Genomic DNA, 16541 nt, shown 5'->3' with positions numbered 1-16541 from the left:
TATTGTAACTCCTCCCTTAATGTTCTTTCCAAGGCCACTGGTTACACCTTCAAGGTCATCTCAATAGTCCGGAACTACCCCGCCTTACTTGCTTCTCTCCAAGGCCTTTTGTCACACCCTTCATATCACCTCATGTTCTTATCATGTATGCTCGTTCCACCCCTGGTTGGAACGAGCTGATTCCATCCCTGGTTGGAACGAAATAGCTGTTTCAGGAGCTATTGTCCATATGGGTTGCAGATAAACGTGAAAAAAATGTCTGAAGCAGGAGAGTAAAAGAATTTGCTAGAATCCCTGTATGCAGGGATATCATGATAAAAGTTGTGTACCTGAACAGGGCTGTTTTAGAATATTACAAGGCCTGAAGTAGGTTCTCAAATTCCATTCCCACTGCACAGTATCCAAGGCTGCCTGGTCGGATGCATAATATTCTGAACCATAGCTTCACTTCTCCTTGATGATGAAGTATAGCAATAATTAAAAAAACAGTAAGCTGTAAATAGGGCTAATTGCTTGTCCACTAAGACTCCAAGATCCTTATCACAGTTACTATTATTATTACTATTATTAAGCCTGGTTTCACCCAGTCTATATGTGTACTTTTGGTTTTTCTTGCCTAAGTGTAAGACTTTACTTTTCCCTACTTTGAATATCATTTTGTTAGGTAGGGCCGGTGGGAGGCAAACAGTGGCAGTAGGCGGTCCCGTAAATAACCTGGTCCTAAGCCATGGAGCGCTTTAAAGGTGGTAACCAACACCTTGAAGTGCACCCGGAAGACCACAGGCAGCCAGTGCAGCTTGCGCAGGATTGGTGTTATATTGGAGCCACGAGCAGCTCCCTCTATCACCCGCGCAGCTGCATTCTGGACCAACTGGAGCCTCCGGGTGCTCTTCAAGGAGAGCCCCATGTAGAGAGCATTGCAGTAATCCAAGCGAGAGGTAACAAGAGCATGAGTGACCATGCATAGGGCATCCCGGTCAAGGAAGGGGTGCAACTGGCGAATCAGGCGGACCTGATAAAAAGCTCTCCTGGAGACGGCTGTCAGGTGATCTTCAAAAGACAGCCGCCCATCCAGGAGAACGCCCAAGTTGCACACCCTTTCTATCGGGGCCAGTGACTCGCCCCCAACAGTCAGCCGTGGCTGCAGCTGACTGTACCGGAGTGCCGGCATCCACAGCCACTCTGTCTTGGAGGGATTGAGCTTGAGCCTGTTTCTCCCCATCCAGACCCATACGGCTTCCAGACACCAGGATAGTACTTCGACAGCTTCGTTGGGGTGGCCTGGAGTGGAAAAGTACAGCTGCGTATCATCAGCGTACAGTTGGTACCTCACCCCAAAACCACTGATGATCTCACCCAGCGGCTTCATATAGATGTTGAACAGGAGAGGCGAGAGAATCAACCCCTGCGGCACCCCACAAGTGAGGCGCCTTGGGGTCGATCTCTGCCCCCCTGCCAACACCGTCTGCGACCGGTCAGAGAGATAGGAGGAGAACCACCGGTAAACGGTGCCTCCCACTCCCAAACTCCCCAACCGATGCAGCAGGATACCATGGTTGATGGTATCGAAAGCCGCTGAGAGGTCTAATAGGACCAGGGCAGAGGAATAACCCCTATCCCTGGTCCTCCAGAGATCATCAACCAACGCGACCAAAGCCGTCTCCGTACTGTATCCGGGCCGAAAGCCAGACTGGAATGGGTCCAGATAGACAGTTTCATCCAGGTATTGGGGTAATTGACATGCCACCACACTCTCTACAACCTTCGCCACAAAGCGAAGGTTGGAGACCGGACGATAATTTCCTAAAACTGCTGGGTCCAGGGAAGGTTTCTTGAGGAGGGATCTCACCACCGCCTCTTTCAAGGCGGCAGGGACAACCCCTTCCAACAAAGAAGCATTGATAATCCCCGGAGACAGCCTCGTGTCACCTCCTGCGTGGCCAGTACCAGCCAGGAGGGGCACGGGTCCAGTAAACATGTGGTGGCATTCAACCTTCCCAACAATCTGTCCATGTCCTCAGGAGCCACAGGGTCAAATCCATCCCAAACAGTCTCAACAAGACGAGTCTCCGACCTCTCACCTGGATCCACCCAATTTTGATCCAAGCCATCCCGAAGCTGAACGATTTTATCGTACAGATAACCACTAAACTCCTCGGCACACCCTTGTAATGGGTCATCCCGCACCTCCTGTTGAAGGAGAGAGCGGGTCACCCGAAACAGGGCGGCCGGGCAGTTATCTGCCGACACAATGAGGGAGGAGACGTAGGAATGTCTCATTTCCCTCAGTGCCACTAGGTAGGTCCTACTATATGACCTAACTAGTGTCCGGTCAGCTTCCGAATGGCTGGATCTCCAGGCACTCTCTAGGCGTCTTTTCTGGCGCTTCATCTCCCTCAGCTCCTCAGAAAACCAAGGAGCTGATTGAGCTTTGCGCCGGGTCAGAGGCCGCAAAGGCACGACATGGTCTAGAGCCCCAGCCGCGGCCAGTTCCCAAGCTGTGACTTCAGCCGTGCCGCGGGCTAGACCCTCAGGGAACGGCCCAAGCTCCATCAGGAACCTCTCCAGGTCCATCAGGCGCCTGGGATGGAACTAACGTATTGGTCCCGTCTCCCTTTGGTGTTGAGTGGTGGTCCGAAAGTCCAGATGAAGGAGAGAATGATCCGACCATGACAAAGGCTCGTTGACTAGATCTCCTAAATCCAGATCATTCAACCCTGTCCAGAGATAAAAATCAGATCCAGTGTGCCTCCCCCAATGTGAGTAGGGCCATCAACTACTTGCGTCAGGTCCAAGGCCATCATGGAGGCCATGAACTCCCGAGCCGTCGTTGATGACATGCCGATAGATGGCAGGTTAAAGTCCCCCATGACCATAAGTCTAGGGGTCTCAACCGCCACCCCGGCAAGCACCTCCAACAGCTCGGGCAGGGCTGTTGTCATGCAGCAAGGAGCCTGGTACGTGACCAACAAGCCCATTTGACCCCTATGACCCCACTTCACAAAGAGGGATTCACAGACGGCAATCTGAGGAACAGTGGTCTCCCTCGGTTCTAGACTCTCCTTAATAACAACCGCCACCACCCCCCACCCCTACCTTGGGCCCTCGGTTGATGGAATGCTCGGAAATCCAGTGGGCACATTTCAACAAGGGGCACTCCCCCTTCCATGCCCAACCAGGTTTCCATAATGCCCATAAGGTCCGCGGACCTCCCCTGTATAAGATCACTAATTGGGGGGCTTTGTTAACCTCGCATTGCACAACATCACCTGAAGGCCCAAGCCCTGAGGATCCTGGCCACCCGGGGAACGGGAGAAGTCTGAGGGGTCGGGGCGCGTGATCACTTTCAAACAGCGAGCACGCGCCCCCAGAAGTCAATACGACCCCCCACTTCCACCATATCTGCCCCTCCCACTTACCGTGCCGATGGAACCACCCTCACAAATAGGAACGCAATCCTCCCCCATTACCTTCGAACCTGTGTTGAAGAATGAAATAAGATTAGTTTTGCATGATCTGTTTTTAACAAACCCATGCTGACTTTTAGTTATTATTTTACTTGTTCTAGATGTTGGCAGATCTGTTTTTTTATTATCTTTTCCAGTATCTTCCTGGATATTGATGTTGGGCTGATTAATCTGTAGTTTCCTATGTCTGTTTTTTTTCCCTTTTTTGAAGATGGGAACCACATCAGCTCTTTTCCAGTCCTCTGGTAGTTTCCTGGTAGTCCAAGATTTTTGAAAGATGTGGTACAGTGGTTCTGAGATGACATCTGCCAGCTCCTTTAAAAATTGTGGGATGTAATCTGTCAGATCCCAGTGATTTGTATTCCACAAGATCAGACTGTTATTCTCTTACCTTTTTTTGCTTATTTTAACTTTTATTTCTAGTCTGTCTTTTACAGTTATGTACAGGTATCAAACTCAAGACCCATGGGCTGGATCCGGCCCATGATAAGGTCAGATTTGGCCTGCATGGCATCCTGAAAACTGTAAAAAGCTGGTCCGCATCTCTTTGGCCTGGCCAATGCTATCCCGGTGGGCCCAGGCAGCGGGTGCACGCATGCACAGGTCCAGTTCACTGCCATTGCATGCAGGGTAACAAAAATAGTCTGTTGGGAGTATGGTAAAAAAAAAAATAGTTCAGACCTTCCAACTTTGTGAGATCTTTTTTTTTCATGAGAAGTTGGAAGTTATGAACTTTTTTTTTTTTTACCATAGACCCAAAGACTATTTTTGCTGCCTGGCACGCGGTGGTGGTGAATGGAGCTGGAAAGCAGGTTAGTGAAGTGATGTGGCTGCCCTGGGAGAGGGTAGAGGGTGGGAGGGTGAGGTTTTGGCATGGGTGGCCTGGCTGAAGGGCCCTCAGGTAAGCCCCTTGCAGGGTGGGTGGGGCAGCTCCGCACTCCCTGCCTTGCTTTGTTCTCTGCCCCCCCCCCATCTCATTTCATTCTTTGCCACTTCTCCTTGCTCGCTGCCATAATGGAGCAGGAGACTGAGCAACACATTGGTGTGGTGCCCACAAAGTGGGTGGGGGGGTTGGAGGAAGCAAGATGGGGGTGCATAACTGCCCCCCCTACACTGGCTTACCTGAGCACCCCGAAGCCAGTCCATCAACATCCTGACAAGTGCCTCATCTTGCAGCGGCTCCAGCAGCCCTGTCCAAGGTCCCACATGCATCACTCAGCCTCTTGCAAGCAAGGAGAGAAGCAGGCCAGCAGCTACACAAGGTCTTGGGTGGGTTTCTGGAGCTGCCTCCATGAGGCCAGGCAGTTGTCAGGACATTGATGGCCTGGCTGAGGGGCCCTCAGATAAGCCAGTGTGTGGTGCAGTTCCACACACCCTGCCTTGCTTCATCTTCCACCCCACCCCCAACCACCTTGTTTCATCTTCCACCCCCCTACCATCTTGCTTTGTGGCTGCCGCACCGGTCCATTGCTTATCCTCCTGCTCCATTATGGCGGTGAGCAAGGAGAAGAAGTGGCAAAGCATGAAGATGAACAAAGAGACGCAGTGGTGTGGTAGAGGGCAAAGCAGAGCAGGCCGCTGTGGAGAGCATGGTTGATGTCACCTCCATGAGGTGAAGTGAGAGAGCAAGAGAACGATCTGATCAAACCTCTGTGTGTGAGAGAAAGAGAGAGCTGCTTCTGCTGCCACTTGGTTTCCTACCCCACTCCGGCCAGCTGGTCTGGTGGGGGGATTTCCTTCTGCCTTTGCTGTGCCATGAGCGGGGATTGACCATCCCCCAAGCCCCACTGCTTTCAAAGTAAATCTGAGGCAGTGCGCTGCAATGGGCAGATGAAAAGCAAGTGAGAAGCAGCCCGCCAGCCAAGCACTGAAGCCTCACCACTGCTGCCGCAGCAAGAGAAAGAAAGAGAGAGTGAGAGAGAGAGCGATCCAACCTCAGAAGAGGGGGGAGAATCGATCCAACTGATCCAGGGCTGGTGGCAGCATGCTTCAGTGCCTGGCCAGCAGGACACTTCTCACTTAGCTGCCTTCCTCTTTCTTCTCCCTGCTCCTCCTCCTCCTTCAGACAAAAGCTGTGCTTTTCATCTGTCCATTGCAGGGAAGTGCCTGGGATTTACTTTACTAGCAGCGGGGCTTGGGGGATGGTCAATCCTCATTTGTGACATGGGAGAGAAGGCAGAAGGCAATCCCCACCAGACCAGGCCAGCTTGGCTGGGGAGGGGTGGAAAAAACTGAGTGGTACTGAAACCGATGGCACACTGGCTGTAGCTGCCCTGCTCCCTGCCTCGCCTCAGCTCATCCTAGAGGATGAGCCTTCCACCCCCTGCCCCACTCACCAGAGACCCTTGGATTCCCCACCCACCATCTACATGAGCGATATCAAGCTGGCCACATCTCCAGGCCACAACCAATCAGCCATGACCTCCCTGGCCACACCATGCCCCTGGAGGACAACAACAAGGCTGATCCAGCCCTCAGTGAAATAGCATTTGACACCCCTGGGCTATAGTTTCTTTTTGCATGAAGACTGATGCAAAGAATGAGTTAAGCAGCTCTGCTTTCTCTCTACTGCCTGTTATTTCCTTCCCATCTTCTCTCTTTAGTGGACTGTTTCCTTGATTTTTTTCTTTATTTATTTTATTTTATTTATTTTATTTTTATACCGCCCTTCTCCCGAAGGACTCAGGGCGGTGTACAGGCAGAATAAAACCAACAAAGAACAATATACAATATACAAAATTAAAATCAGTTAAAAACTTATTAAATGAGCCTGAAAAATTTAAGAAATTTACCATAAAACCAATAACCCCATTAAAATTGCTAAAAATTTAAGTTTAAAATTTCATTCAAGCCAGCCCCGCGCGAATAAAGAGATATGTTTTCAGTTTGCGACGGAATGTCCGAAGGTCAGATATCTGGCGTAAGCCCGGGAGGAGTTCGTTCCAGAGTGTGGGGGCCCCCACAGAGAAGGCCCGTCCCCTGGGGGCCACCAGCCGACATTGTTTGGCGGATGGCACCCTGAGGAGTCCCTCTCTGTGAGAGCGTACGGGTCGGTGGGAGGCATGTGGTAGCAGTAGGCGGTCCCGTAAGTACCCAGGTCCTAAGCCATGGAGCGCCTTAAAGGTCGTGACTAACACCTTAAAGTGCACCCGAGAGGCCACAGGTAGCCAGTGCAGCCTGCGCAGGAGAGGTGTTACATGGGAGCTGCGTGCAGCTCCCTCTATCACCAGCGGCTGCGTTCTGGACTAACTGAAGCCTCGGACGCACTTCAAGGGAGCCCCATGTAGAGAGCATTACAATAATCCAAGCGAGAGGTAGCAGGCGCATGAGTGACCGTGCATAAGGCATCCCGATCAAGGAAGGCGCAACTGCGAACCAGCGAACCTGGTGGAAGGCCCTCCTGGAGCGGCCGTCAAATGATCTTCAAGCGACAGCGGTCATCCAGGAGGACACCCAAGTTGCGCACCCTATCCTTTGGGGCCAATAACTGCCCCCAACAGCCAGCAGCGGTTGCAGCTGGCTGAATCGGGATGCCGGCATCCACAGCCACTCCGTCTTGGAGGATTAAGCTTGAGCCTGTTTCTCCCCATCCAGACCCGTCGGCCTCCAAACACGGGACAGCACTTCAACAGCTTCATTGGGGTGGCCGGGGTGGAAAAATACAGCTGGGTGTCGTCAGCGTACTGCTGGTATCTCACCCCAAAGCCACTGATGATCTCACCCAGCGGCTTCATATAGATGTTGAACAGCAGGCGAGAGGATCGACCCCTGCGGGACCCCACAAGTGAGGCCCCTCGCGGTCGACCTCTGCCCCCCCGTCAACACCGTCTGCGACGGTCGAGAGATAGGAGGAGAACCACCGATATCGGTGCCTCCACTCCCAATCCCTCCAACCGGCGCAGCAGGATACCATGGTCGATGGTATCAAAAGCCGCTGAGAGGTCTAGCAGGACCAGAGCAGAGGAATAACCCCTGTCCCTGGCCCTCCAGAGATCATCCACCAATGCGACCAAAGCCGTCTCTGTGCTGTATCCGGTCGGAAACCGGACTGGAACGGGTCCAGATAGACATCTTCATCCAGGTACTGGGGTAGCTGTCGAGCCACAGCACTCTCTACAACCTTCGCAACAAAGCGAAGATTGGAGATCGGACGATAGTTACTTAAAATAGCTGGGTCAGAGAAGGCTTCTTGAGGAGGGGTCTCACCACCGCCTCTTTCAAGGCGGCGGGGAAAACTCCCTCCAACAAAGAAGCATTGATAATCCTCTGGAGCCAGCCTCGTGTCACTTCCTGAGTAGCCAGTACCAGCCAGGAAGGGCACGGGTCCAGTAAACATGTCGTGGCATGGAGCCTCCCCAATAACCTGTCCACGTCCTCGGGAGCCACAGGATCAAACTGATCCCAAACAGACTCAACAAGGCGTGCCTCCTCTCCCCGCTTGGATCATCCCAAATTCGGTCCAGATCGTCCGGAGCTGAGCGATTTTATCGTATAGATAACCACTAAACTCCTCGGCACGTCCTGCAAGGGTCATCCCGCACCTCCTGATGAAGGAGGCGGGTCACCAAACAGGGCGGCCGGGCGGTTATCTGCCGGCGCAATGAGGGTGGGCGTAGATCGCCTCGCCTCCCCATTGCCACTAGGTAGGTCCTAGTATAGGACCTAACTAGTGTCCGATCAACCGGGCGACTGGACCTCCAAGTGCTCTCTAGGCGTCTTCGCGGCGTTTCATCTCCCTCAGCCCCTCGGAGAACCAAGGGCCAGGCAGAGACCTCGCGGGTCAGAGGCCGCAAAGGCACGACACGGTCCAGGCCCCGCCGCGGCCTGTTCCCAGGCATGACGAGTTCCTCAGTCGTGCCGTGGGCCAGATCCTCAGGGAAAGGCCCAAGCTCCGTCAGGAACCTCTCAGGGTCCATCAGGCGCCTGGGACGGAACCAACGTATAGGTTCCGTCTCCCTGCGATGGAGAATGGCGGTTCGGAAGTCAAGGCGAAGGAGAAAATGATCGGACCATGACATTGGTTCTGTTACTAAATCATCTAGTACCAGATCATTTAACCACTGACCAGAGATATAAATCAAGTCCAGCGTGCCTCCCCCCATGTGCGTAGGGCCATCATTTACTCGAGTCAGGTCTAAGGCCGTCATGGAAGCCTCAAACTCCCGAGCTGCCGTTGATGACAAGCCAACTGACGGCAGGTTGAAGTCCCCCATAACTATAAGTCTGGGGGTCTCAACCGCCACAGCGGCAAGCACCTCCAACAGCTCTGGCAGGGCTGTGGTCACGCAGCAAGGAGCCAGGTATGCGACCAACAAGCCCAACTGGCTCCTATGGCCCCACCGCACATAGAGGGATTCACAGCCGGCAATCTGAGGAACAGTGGCCTCCCTCGGCTCTAGATCTTCCTTAATGACAACCGCCACCCCCCCACCCCTACCTTGGGCCCTCGGCTGATGAAATGCTCGGAAACCTGGAGGACACATCTCAACGAGGGGAACCCCCCCCTCTGGGCCCAACCAGGTCTCCGTAATGCCCATAAGGTCCGCGGACCCCGCCTGAATAAGATCGCAGATCAGGGGGGCCTTGTTAACCACGGACCGGGCATTACACAACATCGGCCGAAGGTCCAAGCTCTGAGGATCATGGCCACCTGAGGAACGGGTGGGGGCTGGGGGGCCGGAGCACGCGATCGCATTTAGACATCGAACACGTGCTCCCAACTCTCGATACGGCCTCCCCCCCCCCGCCATATCTGCCCCTCCCACTTACCGTACAGATCGAAAAGCCCTCTGGACCTGGAACATCTTGTTATTTATATGTTTGAAGAAACTTTTTTTATTATCTTTGACTTTTGTTGCAAATCTATTCATTCTGAACTTTTGCTTTCCTGACTTTGTCTTTGAAGATTCTAGCTATCTGCTGATATTCTGCCTTAATTATGTGTCATTCTTACCATCTTTTGTACTTATTCTTTTTTTCATTCAGTTTATCAGAGTGATCTTTGGGCAACTATGCTGAATTCTTCTTGGATTTCTTACTTTTTTTGTATTAATTTTCAGAAATTGTTATCAAAGAATGGTTATATTCCAAACCTGTTAGGATTTTCTCTCAATAATGTTTACTGATTTGTAATTTTTGGGAGTAAAAATACTTTTTTTTTTTTTGAGAATCTCTGTAATGAAGATACAAAGGTCATCTCTTAGCTATGGTGTTTTCCACCATTGCTTTGCCACAAACCCACTGACCTCCCTGCAAGCTTCCCTTCCTTTTTATTAACATGTCAGCTAGCTCACAAAGCATCCCAGCCAACTTATGTGTCATTAGGTCAATCAGCATTCACTCAGGAAGGGATAAACCCAAGTTTCTTCATTTTTTTCCTGCCAGTAGAAATCATGCTATGATGAAACTGTCAGGATTTTTCTATTATCAGTCATTTGGTTTATGTGAATTAAGGTTGCAAACCTCACACAATAGACTAATCTGCCAGCTTTTAGTTAATTTCCTGGGATATATGAATTTGTTATTAATACTTGTAAAAATCATAGGAGAAAGTAGAAGCTGGCTTTCAGAAAGAGCTAAAACTTGTAAGATGTTGATATAATCTGTGAGACCCCTTTTTTCTTCCCCTGGGGGAAAAAGTCATGGTAGAAAGTTAAATGTGACATCTTTTAATTAGCAAAATGAGAGTGTAAACTTTGTAAATCAACATCATAAAAATCTGTGAGAGAGTAAAATGCAAATGTGTATTGTTTTAAAATTTATTTCCTCTTTTTTAGCAAAAGAAAGGAAAGTCATAACCCGGTGGTGGGAGTTTATAATGCCAATGTCAACACCTTGTTACCTGGAAGGCAGGGCATTTTTAAAAAGGAGAGGAAGAAGAATGATTCTCATGTCTATGCAGTCATTGAGGATGTTATGGTTTATGGGCAGCTGCTTGATAATTCTACAAGACCAGAGATGGCTGAGGTAGGGATATACAGGCCCTTTTCTGGACCAGTAAGTACTATACCACCTTCCCCACCTCCAATCAGAAAAATATCTAAAAGCTCAGACCTGCAGGAATCATCAAACATGCTTGTAACTGATAGTGAGGACTATACCTTTGCACGTCATGTGCCAGAGAATATCCATAATGGTGACCTGAATGTGAGTGGTAATGGACACATGGGCAGCAGAAACAATGAACAGGGAAATTCTTTGGAGTAGACTTGATATCTTGATGATCTGTGATTTCTCTGATTCAAAGAAAAAACTTGTAACTCACTTATGGGTTGTGTTTGAAACCTATTTATGTAGTTTCTTTTATTAAAATATAGATAGCATATCTGTTCATATTTTGGGAAAGAGGTTTCTGAGGATGTAATGCCATACTTTGTTGTATAGAATGCAACAACTTTGAAAAGTTTGCATATTTTTAATCTTCAATATAAGTAAACTTTTTTAAAAAAAGTCAGCAAACCTGAATGTTAAATAAAACTAAGAAATTATGTTAGCAAAAGAACTCTTAATCCAAAGATTGTGCTGGGTAATGAGCATTAAATGTAAGAATTTTGCTTTTTGTAAATGAGATTTTTACTTATTGTCCTTACACACATTGCATAATATATGTATTTTAAAAAAATATTACTTTTTTATTTTAGCTCTGTGGAAATAATTTAGTGAATTTTAACAAATTATCCTCAGTTACATATTTCAAAGGATGGACAACACTAAGTTTGTAATGAAAATAAAAGGACCATTCTGCAATTAATGGAATCATTGTTCCAATTGTTATAAAGTAATGGGTTGCCCTCCTATTTGACTAAAGGTATTCTGATATGTAGGAAATAAGCCTTCTAAATATTTTGACTTGAGCTCTATTGCTTCTTGACCACTTTATGCTAAGAACCAATAAGATTTCTTGGAAACCAGTATAAGATTATTATATAGATATGTACACATTATCAATAATCAGTCTGTGCATCCATATGTCTACTTTTAAGAAAGGAAGGTACAGAAATACTTCTGTAGAAATATACAGTTTTGAACAGATCATGAGACCATAGCAAATACTATAGATTGGCCTATTGTGAATTACCGTAACCTTTAATAGTTTGGGTTGAATACTTAATTAGATAATGTCCACCTCCAACCACCTCAGGGTAGCATACAGTTGAACCAATAGAATAAAAACAGAACATAGTATTCCTAAAAAGAATTTAAAAAGTAAACAACAAGAACCAGTGGTAGATTTGGCAAACCACACCCATATATAATGGGTATCCTAACCGAAGACCTGAGAAATCAGAATGCAAAAAAAGGAACAGGAAAGATATAGTTCAGCAGGTTTTATGTGGTTTTTTAAACTTTACAATTCTTATGGAATGTATCTTGAAAGATACTTTTGCCATATACAGAATTCTACTCAATACATTTCAATGGATAAGAAGATGTGGAAAAGCATTTTTACTTCAGCTTGAATTTAGCATTTTGAAGTTCTATGTAAGCAACTAACAGCTGCAAAAAACTTCTGCATTGTTCTAACCACAGTGCTCTTGCACAGTCTTTTCCTGGTGAAATGTATCTATGAGACGGTTGTTTTTAAAAGGGAGAATTAATAGTAAAAATGAATTCCTAGAATCCAGAAAGAGGTATGATCACATCTTGTATGTGCAGCGAAGCTTATGAGAGCACCCTTCCTCCTGCTTTGCTGAGCAAACAGTTTGTTCCTGGGCTTGGACAACTTTCTGGAATCGCATGTGCATTGTAATGAGCTGACAAAAAGAACTGAGCACGCTAAGATTGCCATGAAATTTCCACATTTTCCTGATTGATCTGTATGAAAAATTAACCCATTTAGAATATATATTGTAAATCTGTAACTATTTCTATTATCCTATTTCAGTGATTGCAAATGTTTGAAAAGTTGCAGGCTGCAACATAAGGCCTCCTGATTTTTCCAAAGGCTGCAGGAAGCCTTTTGATGATGCTATAGCATCACAGGAAAAGTCAAATATGAGATTAGCCAAGCTTTTAATGTTCTGTTTAATCATTTCATTTTATTGGATCCTTGATGCTCTCTGAGCTTGGTTGTTTGCTTGAGACATTTCATTATCCAACCAGATAACACCTGTACTACTGAGTGTGGGGATTGCTTCCTGTTTATGTACTATTTTTATTTTACTTTTAACTGTGTGGTTAGATATAAACTGAACAATTGTTTGTTTTATAAAGAATTATGTATGATATTGGTCCTTATAACCTCAGGCAAACAAGATTGAATTTGTTTACATTCTTATATATGCATATTGTTAATTTTGTCAAGGATGCTTGGGATTATTTAATGAAAAAGAAAGTATACTAAACCACTGTGAATTGTCCTTCTAAAGTTGCAAAAATACTTTCTGTTAGCATAATTATTTCTGAAATCAACATTCTTGACAACAGCAAGACAATTTTATTACTTTTATCCAGATAACTGAATTTTAGTATGAATAGTTGGGTCAAGTAAACATTATAAAATCACTTTCTTCTCCTATCTCATTTTTTACTTTTATATCACAATTTCTATTTTTAGTTAATTATAATTTGCTCTTGATATATATTTTTCTTACATTTAAAAACCTTACTAAGTTGTTTTCGTGATTTAGAATATTTGTAAATATTTGTCACATTTTGAATATGAATCGAAGTTTTGATCTTAGTGTTTTCATAGTCTTGTAACTTGGTGGTTCTTGTATGTTCCTCTGATACAGATGTTTTATTTAATTTCATTAATGCATACAATTAAAAGTTTATGTATATACATATTGTATATACTTTGTTCATTCTTCAAAATGAAATAAAAGAATGTTTACAAGGATAATTTAAGCAAAATGACTTGTTCTTTACTGAGAAGCTTGCTTTGAAATGCAGCAAACAAAGTGTATGGAGTTATTGAAGAGGAAAGATATTCTGATTGAGTGTACTTTGTTCTTAGCTTATAAATAGTTAAAGGGAAATACACTAGATAAAGCTTGATTGCTATGGTAATCTTTTTTATTGTATGATAAAATTTAGACTTTTAGAAATTAAATAAAAGAAAAACTAATTTTAAGAAGACTTGCACAAAATGCATTAGTTTTTTTTAGTCAACTATTCCTCCATATTTTTCTATTTACCGGTAATTTAAAAAAGGATAAATGTGTTCTCTCCATTTTAGTTTGTGGTTTGAAGATTATTTTTCACCCTGAAAACTATGAATTAATAATCTTTGGAATCAAATAGCCTGTTTAATACTAAATTTTAGTTCTTCAAGAATGCATGTATGCATGCAAACAATTAAAGATAAAAATTAAAAGCTAACATGAAGGATTTGTAATGTAGATATAAAGGAATAAAAAACTATTTAGAGCCATTCCCACAGAATAAAATCTGTTCACATATTAGAAAATTAGAAAAGAAATATAAGAAGATAAAATGAATTATTTTAACAACTGGAGTTTGGTAATGTATGAAGAATTGTGAACTAATTGCAAATATTTAAGTAATTAAAATGTATAGAAATATCTTTCTATTTAAGTATAGGAAGATTTTTGCTATTCCAGAATTACCATCTTGGGTTGAAGATCATATTTGCTCTGTATTTTTGAAAAGAGAAAATGAAAAATTAATGAGTTAATATTACTCTGTGCGGTCATAATTTAAAACTATATTTTCATATTGAACTAAAAGGATGTGGATTTTCCCGTTTCATTTTCTTTTTCTATTCAATTTCTTTTCCTTTAAATTTCACATACTAAAACAAAAACAAAAAAATATGGAGGTAAAAATGCATAGCAAGGGTGGGCCATTTCATTCTCTGTTTATTAATACAATGAGTATGCTTTTAAACACTCAGCATGTTAGCGACATAAATAGATGAAATATATCATATTACTGTGACTAGACAACTAGTAGGTACTGCTATTGTCAAATCTACTTTTATCAAATGTTATCAAATAGACATACTGGTTCACTGTACTTTCCTGCCTTTGTACAAAACATGGACACTTTTAATACAAAATAAAATAATTCTCATTGAAATATTTACAGTTAGAACATAGCAGAACATTCACTGTTACTTTAATTCTTCATTTTTCCAGTTGGACACAAATAAAAACTTCATTAAAATAGAGTCATGAACTCTTCTCTGAATCTTGACTTTAATTTTGACAATTCTGTTATATCTTCTTCCAATATAGATAGATTAGAATTTGACCATATATCATGTATGCACTGCAGCAGCATAAAAGATAATTTCATTAGTGATTTGTCAGAATCACAATGGTTGCATAACTCAATAAATTAGGACAGAAATCTTCCTAAATTGGCCAGCTACAGACTGCTGCTTCAGAATTCAGAGATTTGCATTCCTAATAAATAGAAAGGGCACCAGTTGAATGAAGGTTGTGTTATAGTCACATAGCTGAGTTGTAACAGTTGGGCATGAATCTGATTGAAAAAAGAAAAGGGCCTTAGATTTATCTACATCCTTTATCAATCTGGAATTTTTCCAATTAGATTACTTGCACAATCTATATGTTTTTCAAGTTGGTTTTTCATTTTAAGAAGAAAGTATTGTGTTGTTGGTTTGTTTACAAAAGATCTGCCACAACCCATCTACTTAGCTAACACTATTGGTCTAGCCAATGCATATTCATGTATTTTTGTATTTGAATTTCCAGGAGATTAAGAAGATTCTTTCTCAAAGTAGATTTAATCTTTAAGAAGCTTGAGTCTGTCATTTGCACCTCTATAACTGTCTGGTTCGGTTCTGCAACTCAACAAGAAAAACACAGACTTCAGAGGATAATTAGAACTGCAGAAAAAATAATTGCTACCAACCTGCCTTCCATTGAGGACCTGTATACTGCATGAATCAAGAAGAGGGCCATGAAAATATTTACAGACCCCTCGCATCCTGGACATAAACTGTTTCAACTCCTACCCTCAAAACGACGCTATAGAGCACTGCACACCAGAACAACTAGACACAAGAACAGTTTTTTCCCGAAGGCCATCACTCTGCTAAACAAATAATTCCATCAACACTGTCAAACTATGTACTGAATCTGCACTACTATTAATCTTCTCATAGTTCCCATCTCTTTCCATTTATGACTGTATGACTATAACTTGTTGCTGGCAATCCTTATGATTTATATTGATATATTGACCATCAATTGTGTTGTAAATGTTGTACCTTGATGAACGTATCTTTTCTTTTATGTACACTGAGAGCATATGCACCAAGACAAATTCCTTGTGTGTCCAATCACACTTGGCCAATAAAAAATTCTATTCTATTCTATTCTATTGGAATGTTTTATATTAAATTAGAGTATGCAAACTGGTTCTTCCCCCTCCCCCCCAACCCGCCTCCATAATTTATGGATTTCTATTCAGTTAGCAGTAGTAGTTTAAGGATTACTTGAACAACTGAGAAAATATTCCATTCTTTCCTTCTGGAGAAAATCACATCTGCTTTTATTTTCATTTCCATTATATCATAAACTATTTGTGTATTATTTTTGTTTATCTAGATATTCGGTCTGTGCAATGTAGTTGCCTATAGAGAACTGCACTGATATCAAGAGAATTTGTATGTCTTGAAGACAACTACTATTTTAAACAGAATCTCAAATGCAAATGCAGGGCAGTCTACTGCTGTTTGTGTGGCTGATTTATTTCCATTATGTATTAATACTAATCTATTGGTACATTAGGGTTTATCCAGGAACATGCCAACTTAATGAAAACTTGATATTTCTAAATAGAAGCATTATACCTATATGATGGCTGAAGTGCTTCTGATTGAAACTAGAAGTCCTGCAAGATCAAGTGGAATATTAATCAGCACTAAACACTAAATTATGCTTTTCTCTCCTTTAGAAAGTGTACCTCCCAGGAAATAATTGTAGTTGGCAAGTTGATGTGGCAATTCACAAACTTAAAAATATCCAGCGTGTTTTTTCCTTTAAAAATGCAAACTCATTTCTGTGATTTCTGACTATGATACCCACTTCCTCATTCTGCTGTGTCTATACCCGTTTGCATACTTATGATCTAAAATAG

At 43.9% G+C, this 16541-nt stretch overlaps 1 protein-coding gene across 6 annotated transcripts in view; it reads left to right on the top strand.

The window, feature by feature from the left end:
* CDCP1 (CUB domain containing protein 1) overlaps positions 1 to 15711 on the top strand; it is a 126594-nt gene extending 110883 nt beyond the window's left edge. For 2 of the 6 annotated variants that reach the window (XM_058184240.1, XM_058184239.1), the window contains exon 9: positions 15152 to 15711. In XM_058184240.1, coding sequence (XP_058040223.1) covers positions 15152 to 15344 — 193 coding nt within the window. In that variant the 3' untranslated portion in view covers positions 15345 to 15711. The other 4 variants (XM_058184236.1, XM_058184235.1, XM_058184237.1 and 1 more) reach the window with 3 other exon arrangements.
* The last annotated feature ends 830 nt before the right edge of the window (positions 15712 to 16541 follow it).

Source organism: Ahaetulla prasina, chromosome 4 (assembly GCF_028640845.1).
Source record: "Ahaetulla prasina isolate Xishuangbanna chromosome 4, ASM2864084v1, whole genome shotgun sequence".
NCBI lineage: Eukaryota > Metazoa > Chordata > Lepidosauria > Squamata > Colubridae > Ahaetulla > Ahaetulla prasina.
The sequence above is the reverse complement of the archived record's forward strand: the minus strand, read 5'-3'. Positions and strand labels throughout refer to the sequence as shown.